Source organism: Nannobrachium achirus, assembly GCF_963921795.1.
Source record: "Nannobrachium achirus genome assembly, chromosome: 10".
NCBI lineage: Eukaryota > Metazoa > Chordata > Actinopteri > Myctophiformes > Myctophidae > Nannobrachium > Nannobrachium achirus.
In genome coordinates this window covers 10,637,518-10,650,463 of record NC_137819.1, presented here as the reverse complement: position 1 = coordinate 10,650,463, position 12,946 = coordinate 10,637,518, and the positions used below count along the sequence as shown (strand labels likewise).

The following is a 12,946-nucleotide window of genomic DNA, read 5'->3' as shown; positions in this document are numbered from 1 at the left end:
GTCTCCAACACCCAGCTGTGTGTCTATGAAGAGTGACAAGTCTAAAGGAGAAGGTCCCAACTTCAGTGAACCTGGACCTCCTCACACACAGTATGTCAATCCTCCTATACAATATATAACACTAACAAAGTGATCAGATGCAGGGCAGGAGTGAGCAAGCATGCAAACTTGTAGCTTTTCGGCGAATTCACTATAATGGATTATAACTGTGATTATAATACACTATAAAGTATTAATGTATTACTATGATAATTATAATAATAGTAGATTATAATAGTGGTTATAACACAATATAATCTATTGCCATGTATTACAACTATATCCTGGTGGTCTAAATGAAAAGTCAGTGAGTGATCAGTCATTATGAAGTTTTTGGCCTAGCTCAGACCTACTCTAAATTGGATACATTTTAGTACCATGTTTAGTACCACTTCTGGTGAATTTTGTGCATGTTTTATACGCATGTATTGATGACTGAACCAAAGGACATCTTTAATGATGACTTCTAATTTTTAAGTCATTACTTAAGTGAATATGTGTCTGATCTTTCTTGCATTCATTGCCCCACCCCTAAAGCGGGGGGTCTGGGGGTCCTCCCCCATACATTTTTTTACATAGTAGATGTAATTTCCTGTGTTCTGGTGAATTTTGGGAGTTTGATACCAAATCCAGGAGAAATCCAGGAGATTTGCCAATCCAGGAGACTCCCAGGAGAGGGGTTCAAAATCCAGGAGACTCCTGGGAAATCCAGGAGAGTTGACAAGCCTGTTCACACCACTCTACCCAGGTCCTTGTAGTGGAAAACCTGGCACAAGTGGGCGGTGTGGTGTGGAGTGGTGTGGTGTTGGGTCTGTGGAAAAAGGGCTATGGTGTGCAGTGTTATTGTTTGGGGGCTACAAGCGTTAGCTGGCAAAGGAGAAAAGACGGCCACACTGTGTAGAAACTGTTGTTGTTTTAACAACGTGAAAACCATGCACTGTTCTGTTTATCAGTATTGAAACATCTGACAATCCGTTTCAGTGGTAGCGAGGCAGATAAAGTGCATATTACAGGTGAATCGTTCACTTGCGGATACAAGCACCAAAATTGGCACACATACTCCTTAGGCATTGCTCTTTTCAGAAAACCATCTGGCCAAAAAAAAAATCAAGATGGCGGCCAATTTTCATGATGGCCGCCATTGAATATACAGTAATCTTGCATTCCGCAATAAAATGAATAGAATAGAATGATTTTGGTGTCAAATCATACATTTATCACTATGTAGAATCCAAATTTGGACCCATGGACTTACTCAATGGCTTCCTTGTACCATATATCAGTCCCGGAATCCTAATATTCTGCTAAATTAGAGGTTTGTGTTATGTCTGACTCGGGTAAAATAGGTGGTGGTGTATATCTTAGTATTGTTAGAGGTTTATAGTGTGTGTGTGTGTGTGTGTGTGTGTGTGTGTGTGTGTGTGTGTGTGTGTGGGGGGGGGGGGGGGGGTGGTAATGTAGTAACAACAGAGCGGATTTCAATGCACAGCGGCTGACGCGGCTAAAATGCATGGTAGATATAATAGCGCCGTGGGATCACTCTTTGTCTAGTCTCTATTCTTCGACCTTTTCGACTTGGGAAACCCTGCCAGGAGTACAAGACTCCTGCCGACATAGCTCTGGGGGTCATGGAGACACGCAAACTGCCTCACCACGATAAGGTGATGATCCAGTCGAGGCAGGAGGTAGTTTTTTTTTGTATTTTCTTTTTTTCTTTTTTTAATTGTTTCTATCTAGGGCCTAGGCAGTATAGTACAATAGTATAGTAGGCCTAGACTACAACGCTTCTAAACCTCGCACCTGCAGCTGCACAGTGCCGTGCAGGTCAGACCAAAGCGGTAGCATTTGCATCGACTGCAGCATTCCAACTTGCATCCACACTTGGTCAGCTGCTGGCAACTCTCTGCAATGGGTGGGAGCTCAGTCCAATCAATCTGCCACAGATCTCCTTTCTTGGTCCAGCCCCAGTTGTCAGGAGTCTGCATTTCTGGTTGACATACTGTTGACTGACTCCAGATGCAGGCCGCTTGATAGGAAGCGCGCTTCACATGTTGCTTCAGTGCTGCTTACGTTGGAGGAATGGCTTCGTATGGCCTCTACTTCCGAGCAAACAAGTCCAACCTCGCATCATTGACACCTTCAGCTGTGCTGGATCGGTCATACATCATGACCACAAACTTCTCCAAGGTTTTCAGGTCTTCATCATCCACTACAGGTGGGTAATGGTTGAGTTTGCTGAAGACACCGGAAGCCTCATCACAAACATTCCAGGTTTGCCACGCAGACTTCTTCCCCTCGCAGCCAGTGAAGGCATGGAAGAAGAGCATCCCTTTGTTCTTTTCTGCAAGAGTGCAACACAGGTCATGAACAGGAATCCACTTTAAGTTCTGTCTTTGGCCAAAGGCAACCCACAACTGCTGCAGACCGAGCTCCTGAAGTGCCTGCAGAACACTGACTGCGATGACAACAACATCTGTGTCGTTGGCTTTGACCATGATGACCTGCTTCTGTGGCATGCCTGGCATGCACAAAGATCCGTGTGTCCGCTTCTTCGTGACTGCATGGTGCCACCCCAGCCAGATTGATAGTGCTGTTGCTGAGAGCATCTTCCTTGGTCACAATGACCACATTTGGTGAGGCCACACAAGCTATCTTATCAGCCAGAAAGTTGAATAGCTCAGCTTTGTTGTTATTTTCTCTCATAAAGTTTTGCCATTTTGAAGGAATTTTGCCCAAGCCTGTCACCCTGCGTCTCACCCCACGTCCACGCTTCGATCTAGTTTCAGCTTTCAGACTAGATGGCTGGTAAACATCATTGATGGGGCAGCGTTGGTGAAGCGTCTGCCTCCAAGGAGTTCAAAGACGTTTGAAGAGTACGCAATGCTTGATGTCCTTCCTACAATAAAAGGATACTCTACCAAGTACAAGAGAACAGACATTGTGTTTGATGTTTACTGGCCATCTAGTCCTAGCTGAAACTAGATCGAAGCGTGGACGTGGGGTGAGACGCAGGGTGACTTTATGAGAGAAAATGACAACAAAGCTGAGCCATTCAACTTTCTGGCTGATAAGATAGCATGTGTGGCCTCACCAAATGTGGTCATTGTGACCAAGGAAGAAGATGCTCTCAGCAACAGCACTATCAATCTGGCTGGGGTGGCACCATGCAGTCACACACAGATCTTTGTGCATGCCAGGCATGCCACAGAAGCAGGCAGCAAGGTCATCATGGTCAAAGCCAACGACACAGATGTTGTTGTCATCGCAGTCAGTGTTCTGCAGGCACTTCAGGAGCTCGGTCTGCAGCAGTTGTGGGTTGCCTTTGGCCAAAGACAGAACTTAAAGTGGATTCATGTTCATGACCTGTGTTGCACTCTTGCAGAAAAGAGAATAGGGATGCTCTTCTTCCATGCCTTCACTGGCTGCGATGTTGTTTCAGCATTCCGCGGAAAGGGGAAGAAGTCTGCATGGCAAACCTGGAATGTTTGTGATGAGGCTTCCGGTGTCTTCAGCAAACTCAGCCATTACCCACCTGTAGTGGATGATGAAGACCTGAAAACCTTGGAGAGGTTTGTGGTCATGATGTACGACTGATCCAGCACTTGTTTGCTCGGAAGCAGAGGCCATACAAAGCCATTCCTCCAACGCAAGCAGCACTGAAGCAACATGTGAAGCGCGCTTCCTATCAAGCGGCCTGCATCTGGAGTCAGTCAACAGTATGTCAACCAGAAATGCAGACTCCTGACAACTGGGGCTGGACCAAGAAAGGAGATCTGTGGCAGATTGATTGGACTGAGCTCCCACCCATTGCAGAGAGTTGCCAGCAGCTGACCAAGTGTGGATGCAAGTTGGAATGCTGCAGTCGATGCAAATGCTACCGCTTTGGTCTGACCTGCACGGCACTGTGCAGCTGCAGGTGCGAGGTTTAGAAGCGTTGTAGTCTAGGCCTACTATACTATTTTACTATACTGCCTAGGCCCTAGATAGAAAAAACTAAAAAAAAAAAAAAAAAAAAAAAAAAAAACTACCTCCTGCCTCAACGGGATCATCACCTTATCGTGGTGAGGCAGTTTGCATGTCTCCATGACCCCCAGAGCTATGTCGGCAGGAGTCTTGTACTCCTGGCAGGGTTACCCAAGTCGAAAAGGTCGAAGAATAGAGACTAGACAAAGAGTGATCCCACGGCGCTATTATATCTACCATGCATTTTAGCCGCGTCAGCCGCTGTGCATTGAAATCCGCTCTGTTGAGTTACTACATTACCCCCCCCCCCCCCCCACACACACACACACACACACACACATACACATACACACTATAAACCTCTAACAATACTAAGACATAACACATAACACAAACCTCTAATTTAGCAGAATATTAGGATTCCGGGACTGATATGGTACAAGGAAGCCAGTGAGTAAGTCCATGGGTCCAAATCTGGATTCTACATAGTGAAAAATGTATAATTTGACACCAAGATCATTCAAATAGGACAGGTCTATGGTATTTTATTGCGGAATGCAAGATTACTGTATATTCAATGGCGGCCATCTTGAAAAATGGCCGCCATCTTGAAATTTTATTTGGCCAGATGGTTTTATGTAAAGAGCAATCCCTAAGGAGTATGTGTGCCAATTTTGGTGCTTGTATCCGCAAGTGAACGATTATTTCTGTTATCTGCCCGGCTATGGAGAATTTGTAGCCTTCGGAAACCGTGAGCACTCTCACCTGTGTGTGTGTGTGTGTGTGTGTGTGTGTGTGTGTGTGTGTGTGTGTGTGTGTGTGTGTGTGTGTGTGTGTGTGTGTGTGTGTGTGTGTGTGTGTGTGCAAATGGACGCTGACCATTTGGTTCAATTTGTACATTTCTCAAAGTTAAATGAACATTGATTACAATATAAATTGGGGTCTCAGACATGGAAATGTCTTTAAATGGGGGTCCTTGAAATTAAAAGGTTGAGACTCACTGCTAGAGCGTTAAAACATCTTCTCTTATGGGGGGTCCCTGGTAAATGGGGATCCGTGGTGTCAATTTGGTGGTCCTTGACATGAAAAAGTTTGAGAACCACAGTAGATTCAAGGTTAATGTTGACAATCTTGATGTATTTTCAGCAGTGGGAGCATACTTTTTTTCTGCTGGATGGTAGATAGATAGCCTAATGTTGAGTCATGTTAAAAGTTACATTTAGGAATAATTTAGCATGTATGTCATGTATGTATGATCTCATCAGGGAATTAATGTTAATATCTTGCTCAATACTGAGCATATTGATTTGTACTGAATTGACCTGTGTGTATTTTGACACTCTGCAAAATGTGTTTGGAACCTCCGGTCAAAGACTGAAACTGTAGCCAACCCGACCTGGTGGAGATATGCACTCTGTTCTACTATTTCTCATGTCATTTTGGACAGTCATGTCATGGTGTCACATGTAATTTCCATGGGTTCTGTTCCCAGTCTGGTTCTGTACAAACATTATGGACACAAGACATTAACTATCAGCATCCTTTATTGAAGTGGTTCTCAACATGTGGTACATGTGTAACGTGACCGCGATCCGGCCAGGAGGCGAACCCGGGCCGTATTACAACAAGGCACATATGTTACTTACCAGTCAGCCAAAGAGCCAGGCTCTCCCAGGCGGAGAGTAACGCAGCCCAGCCCCCCCCCCCCCCCCCTGTTTCAGGCCTTGGAGTGATATTGATATATTTATATTATATTAGTCATTGTCTATATTCATAAGTAGTTGTCTTCTCCTCCACAGAGAGAGGAAGAGGAGTGGTTGTGTTGTGACAGAGCAGGTGTCCAAGAGATCCAGAACCACACCTGGACTGAAGACACCCAGTCACACCACACCTGGACAAAGTAAGACTGGATATAATTTGCACTAATTAATATTAATGAATTGAACACATACATTTCGGAAATCAAAGTCAGACTACTTGTTTAAATTAGTGTTAGTATCTAAGTGCAAAGAATGAAGCTAAACAACCAACTATTAACTAAAAAACAAAAACAACTGATATTGTGTTATTACTTTTAGCTGTTTTTCTTAGAAATTTGCATATTTTCTGAAGGGCATTTAATTAGTAATGTAAAGATGCAAAATTATATATTAACTTGAATGTTAATGTCTTCTTTTCTCTAATTTCAGATGTCAGTCCGCAGGGTGATTTGAAGGATTATAAGGTCAGTTTGGAGAGTCTTGATGAAGTGAAAGACCACATGACAGAAGAGTCTGGAACCTCCCTCACCAGCACCTACACAGAGCTCTACATCTCACAGGGAGAGAGTGAAGGGGTTAATAGGCAACATGAGGTGATGCAGCTTGAGACAGCTTCCAACATGAAGACCTTCCATGACGAACCAATCAACTGCTGTGACATCTTTAAACCCCGCCCTGGCAGAGAGACACCCATCAGAAGAGTTCTGACCAAGGGCATCGCTGGCATTGGAAAAACATTCTCTGTGCGCAAGTTCATTCTGGACTGGGCAAGGGGTTTGGAAAATCAAGATATAGATCTCCTGATTCCCTTTTCATTCCGGGAGCTGAACTTGGTCAAAGATGAGCAGTACAGTCTTCTCACACTGATCCATGAATTCCACCCAACATTAAAGAAGGTCACAGCAGAGCAGCTCGCTGCCTGGAAAGTTGGCTTCATCTTTGATGGTCTGGATGAAAGCAGGTCTTCATTCCACTTCCAAAATAACAACAGTGTTTCTGATGTCACAGTGACATCATCAGTGGATGCTTTGTTGACAAACCTCATCGAGGGCAATCTGCTCCCCTCAGCCCTCCTCTGGATAACCACCAGACCTGCAGCAGCCAATCAGATCCCTCCTGAATATGTTGACATGGTGACAGAAGTACGAGGGTTCACGGACCCCCAGAAGGAGATGTACTTTAGGAACAGATTCAATGATGAGGAACAGACCAGCCCAGACCCCCAGAAGGAGGAGTCTTTAAAGAACAGATTCAGTGAAGAGAAGCTGGCCGACAGAATCCTCTCACACTTGAAGACATCAAGGACCCTCTACATCATGTGTCACATCCCACTCTTCTGTTGGATCATTGCTACCATTCTGCTGGACATGTTGATGACACACACGATAGGACAGCTGCCCAAGACCCTGACTGAGATGTGCTGCCGCTTCCTGTTGATTCAGACAAAGAGGAAGAAGCAGAAGTATGGTACGACAGATGAGGTTAATCAACAGCACCTCACAGAGACTGACAAGGAAGTTCTTCTGAAGCTGGGAAGGCTGGCATTTGAACATCTAGAGAAAAGCAGCATCATGTTCTACCAAGAAGACCTGGAAGAGTGTGGTCTAGATGTGAAAGACGCCTCACTGTACTCAGGAGTGTGCACAAAGATCTTCAAAGGACAGAGTGTGCTCTTCCAGAAAACAGTCTACAGCTTTGTTCATCTGATCATCCAGGAGTTTCTGGCTGCAGTCTACTTGTTCCACTGTTTCAAACAGAATAACACGAAGGTACTGAAGACATTCCTGAAAGGCCAACAATACAAGAGTGAGAGCTCCCTCTCAGACTTCCTGAAAGCTGCTATGAAAAAATCCCGTGAGAGTAAAAATGGCCACCTGGACTTACTTGTTCGATTCCTTCATGGCCTTTCACTGGAGTCCAACCAAAGTCTGTTAAATGGCCTACTGGGTCAGATACAGAAAAGTCCAGAGGAGATCCAGAAAGCCATCGAGAACCTGAAGAGGATGTGCTCTCGTGATGCCTCTCCTGACAGATGTATCAATATCTTCCACTGTTTGATGGAGATGAACGACCACTCATTACATCAGGAGATCCAGAAGTACCTGAAGAACGGATCAAAGAAGAAACTGTCTGGGAGCCAGTGTTCAGCTCTGGCCTTCATGCTGCAGATGTCTGAGGATGTTCTGGAAGAGTTTGACCTGAACAAATACAACACATCAGAGCAGTTTCGAAACAGACTGATCCCAGCTGTGAGGAACTGCAGAAAGGCTCGGTTAGTAGTCAAGTGAATAGAAACATCGTAGGCTAGAGACAATCTGCCATTACAGTTAAATCTATAAGAATTGATCAGAATTGAAGGTAGATGCAAAGGTTCCGATAATAATACTGTAATTAAACCCCCTTCACCGTGGTGAAAGCACTCTGTAGTACAAGTTCATAGATGTCACTTATTAAACAATATCTACAGGCTTACAATGCTTTGCATCGTCGCATGCCTTGGACATTTTGTAGGTCTGGTTTATTGGGAAATAATTTCCCTCATGCGACGGATCAGTTGAGTGTGAATAAATTATCCTCTTAAGGTTAAATGTAACAGAATACCAAATAATAAGCTCAGCTTTTGCTCACCGTTGCTACACAAATAGATGATACTGTGATGCAGGACACTGGAACACTGTTATCTGATAGATTATGATACTAGGATGTATAGGACACTGGAACACTGTTACCTGATAGATTATGATACTAGGATGTATAGGACACTGGAACACTGTTACCTGATAGATTATGATACTAGGATGTATAGGACACTGGTGTCACGGCCCCTTGGCCTGGCCTTAGGGCCTGTGTTAGCCTATGCATGGTGGAACTCTGTACTTCTGCTTCTCCCCACAGAGCCATGGGTGTCGGCCAATGAGGTGGCTGATTGGGGCATTGGGAGCACCTGGCCAGTACTCCTTGGAGCCCTATAAAGCCACCATGGCACCCTCATTCTCTCTCTCCCTCTCATGACGACAGCACCTATTGTTTCTCCTTATGCTTAGTTTACACACCTTACAACACCCCACACTACACTTACCACACATCCATGCATTGCTGACACTACTGATTACTGACTAACACACCTCAAACTCTTGTACATTATCATTTACACCATCTGTTAATAAATTATTGTTATACTTTAAAAGCCACTGCCTCGTGTCCTCCTCGATTTGTCATGGCCTAAGAGCCAGGTTGTGACAAATTGGGGGCTCGCGCCGTTCGTGAAAAGTTGGAACTCGGGTTGGCCGTGACATTGGTGACAGGTAAAGTAATCTTCCTGTGTTGTTTAAAGCTGGTATAGTTATTGGCATTTTTGGTCACGGCAGTAGGAGGAGGCGCTTGGTAGTGGTCGTTTGATTTATTTGGGTTAACAATCTGGTTTTGTTTTGAGTTTGTTTGAGTTATTTAAAGTAAAAGTAAAAGTAATCTAAGTTAAAGTAAAAGTAAAAGTAATCTAAGTAAAAGTAATCTAAGTAATTGTTTGGGTAAATACAATTATTTTGGTTTTCTTTTTTTGGTTTTTGGTTTGTGCTGTCTATCAGTTACCGTGTGGTAATTGGGACAGGTGGGGCAGGTGTGTCTGGTAAAGTCTGAGGGGCGGTACTCCCCACCCATGTAGGTCAGAGGTGTTACCCGCAGGGGGACGCACTGTTTTTTTTGTTTGAATATTGTATTTTGTTAGACTCGGTCCCACACAAGATGGGATTGGGTGGTGACCACCGAGATTGCCATGGAGGTGTGGTTACTCGGGAGGCCCACTGAAGACCCAGGGCAAGTTGTGTTAGTTTAGTTGGGTTAGGCAGTTGAGGTAGGGGGAGTGCCGCTCCTGTAGGCGCACCTGTCTCACCTGTCCTAACGAGACAGAGGGGGAGCATTTGTTCCATTTTGGAATTAGTTTTTCTCTATTCATTTAAACGAATAGTATTTGCTCTTTAAAAGTTAACTACACAATACCTTGAAAATAAGTAAGTCACATTTTTTTTTTTTTTGTCTTGACCAGTTGAACTTACTGTTTTGAAAATGTCTCAGATTGAGGACTTTGTTGCATCTCCATGTGAAGAAACCTTAGATGATTTCACTAAGGACCAGCTGCTGGGAGTAGCTGAGCACTTTAAGATAGAAATTACAGACAGAAGGTTAAAGGAGCGGGTAAAGTCTATTTTGATCGCTAACTTAAAGGACAAGGGGATTCTTGAAGAATCTGTAGTTGAGGAAGAGGATGAGGAAACGTTAACTGAACCAGTGACCATGCCTAAAATGCCCACTACTCAATTTACTTTTGAGCAACAGAAAGAGTTGCTTTTGTTGCAAGCAGAGGGGAAGAATAATCAGTTGGAGAAAGAGTTACAGGTAGGGAGGCTAAAATTAGAGCAGTCTAGACTGGAGATTGAACGTGCAAAGCTTGAGCTAATAAAAGAAGGTAAACTCACTGCTGGGGATTTATCTGGTGGTAGGGCAACGCCCTCGGGATCTCAAACTCACGATTTTGACATTTTCAATAACTTGCGCCTAGTGCCCAAGTTTAACGAAAAGGACCCGGAGACTTTCTTTTCCATGTTTGAACGTGTAGCCGATGTACGTAAATGGCCAGAGTCTGCCCGCACGTTAATGCTGCAATGTGTATTAACAGGCAAGGCACAGGAGGCCTACTCATGTCTAAGTCCTGCTGATAGTCAGAAATACCAAGTGGTTAAGTCTACAGTATTGAAGGCCTTTGAACTTGTTCCTGAAGCCTATCGCCAACGTTTTCGGACGTGGCGAAAAATGGAGAACAAGACTCATCTAGAGTTTGCACGCGATTTGTCATGCTATTTCGCCCGCTGGTGTGCCGCCTTGGAAGTTAAGGACTTTGAAGGGTTGTGTGACCTTATAGTCCTCGAACAGTTCAAGAACACATTGCCTGAACATATTGCCAACTACATTAGTGACAGGAAAGTTCAAACTGCTGCTGAAGCCGCTGCTTTGGCAGATGAATATGTGTTGACACACAGGCGCTCTTCTGGGGAGCGACGCTCCTTTGTCCAGTCCCGTGCTGGCAACGAGAGTGTCGAAATGGGCTCTCCAGGTAGTTCAGGCATGGCGGTTACACCGGAGGCGAACCCTGGTCATGGCACGCGTGAGGAGAAAGTATGTAACTTCTGTCATAGGAAAGGCCATTGGAAAGTTGACTGTTACGCTCTAAAAGCAAAGACTATGTCTACCTCTCCCTCTGCGAAAGGTGCGGCTATGGCTGTGCCTGCGCCAAGCTTGGAAGAGGTACAGGTTAAGGGAGTCAAAGGGTCAAAATGTGGAATGTCAAAATGTCAAAATCTTGAGGTTGATGCGTCCTACAGGCCGTTCATCAGTGCAGGTTTTGTGTCACTTGTAGGAAGTAATGTTAAAGTGCCAGTAAATATACTACGTGACACAGCAGCACACGATACATTTATTGAGGCATCAGTGTTACCATTTACTAGGGAGAGTGCTACAGGGTCCTCTATTCCTGTGTTGGGGATGGGTTTAACTGTCCTCAATGTTCCTGTTCACAACATCATGCTCTATTCCAATCTCTTCCAGGGTCTGACAGGTGTGGCTGTGCGTCCCGCTTTACCTGTGGCAGGGGTAAATGTGATCTTGGGTAATGGGTTGGCTGGTGCACGTGTGTGGACGGATGTGCCACCAACTTTAGTAGTGGACGAGGTGCCTTTGGTAAAACCTGAGGAGAGTGAAACCGAGGTTCCTGAAGTGGTCCCAGCTGATGCACTGACGCGTGCCATGTTCCGTGTTAATTCCGAAGCAATTGAGTGTGACTTGGGGAAGAAACAGAATTGGGGTTCAGGACCAATGTTTTCCGTTTCTGAAACAATTCCTGAAATTAGCAAACCTTTTGGACATTTGATCATTGATTGTGGGGGCCTACTCCCTCGCTTGAAATCCGGTGCAGTTTATTTTCTCACTGTTATGTGTTTACTATGGTTAATGCTCTCAATCAGAGAGGTTGCACAGAAAAGCACTGGGTTTAGTCTAAAGTCTCCAAACGAACTGGTCTTTGGCCATACTGTACCATTAGTCATTCTGAGTAACCAGTGGAAGGCGATAGAGCCTCGTCGCAACTTACTTGACTATGTGAATGGGTTTTGGCACCGACCTTATTTAGACAGAAGCACTGAGCAGAGAGTTTCCAGCCCTGGTGACCGTGTGTTGGCACTGTTGCCCATCACAGGCTCGCCATTTCAAGACAAATTTACAGATCCTCATACAGTGGTTAAGAAAATGTCTGACTTAAACTATTTGTTTTTTACTCCTCAGCGGAGGAAACCCACCATATTATGTCATGTTAACTTACTGAAGCCATTTCATGTTTGTGAATCCCGCCCACCGGATGTGCAGTCCAACTTGGATGTTCATGCAGCATGTTTAGCAACTGGGATATGGGTGTTGCCTACCGTTGATCCATCATTGTGGCAAGGTCTGTTAAAGAACTCTGAGACACTTGGTCATCTGGATACTTTGTTTAATCATCTGCCTGAGAAAGATGGATCACGCTGGGCATCGCCTTGCCTTGTTCAGAAGTCTGATTACTAACCTTGCTCAATTCAGTGAAATGTTCTAGATCAGGTTAATTCGCTGGTCCCTAATGTGTCAGTCTTAGTGGCTCGACATTATATACATTAAAGGGGTTGAAAATGTTCTTTCCAGGGTGCCTTAAATTGAAGGCAACAATGTGACATATGTTTTTTTTGTCCCTCTAGGCCTGTTCTGTCTGCTCCTGCCTCCTGATCTCCTCCTCTCAGATGCTCCAGGAATCCATGGTCAATCTTGGTTGCTGAGGAGGGGGCCGGGTGTGTGGGTGGTAGACAGGACGGGTTGGACTGGAATTTATTGGGGGCAAATGGTATTGATATAGTATTTAATGGTAATAGATAGTATTTAATGGCATTTATATTCACTAATTAACACGTTTTTTTTTTCTTCATTCAATATATTATACGTATTAGTTTTTTCTCTTGACTGATCAGTTTGAATTTAGTAGTACTACTTGTTAGTTATTTAGGTTATTATTTAGAATGTCGGTCCCTTATGGTCCCTCATTTTGAAGGGGGAGGGTGTCACGGCCCCTTGGCCTGGCCTTAGGGCCTGTGTTAGCCTATGCATGGTGGAAC

General features: G+C 44.5%; 1 protein-coding gene across 1 annotated transcript in view; it reads left to right on the top strand.

Moving 5' to 3' along the window:
• The window catches only part of LOC308292281 (uncharacterized protein), a gene marked incomplete at its 3' end in the record, with an annotated part of 15,533 nt that extends 2,920 nt beyond the window's left edge, over positions 1-12,613 (top strand). Inside the window, exons 3-9 of the mRNA XM_080734597.1 lie at positions 1-90; positions 5,802-5,902; positions 6,192-7,243; positions 7,850-8,011; positions 10,689-10,931; positions 11,361-11,492; positions 12,536-12,613. The exon at positions 1-90 is cut by the window's left edge and continues 15 nt beyond it. Coding sequence (XP_080590723.1) covers positions 1-90; positions 5,802-5,902; positions 6,192-7,243; positions 7,850-8,011; positions 10,689-10,931; positions 11,361-11,492; positions 12,536-12,613 — 1,858 coding nt within the window. The remainder of the gene's footprint in view (positions 91-5,801; positions 5,903-6,191; positions 7,244-7,849; positions 8,012-10,688; positions 10,932-11,360; positions 11,493-12,535) is intronic.
• Positions 12,614-12,946: the final 333 nt, after the last annotated feature.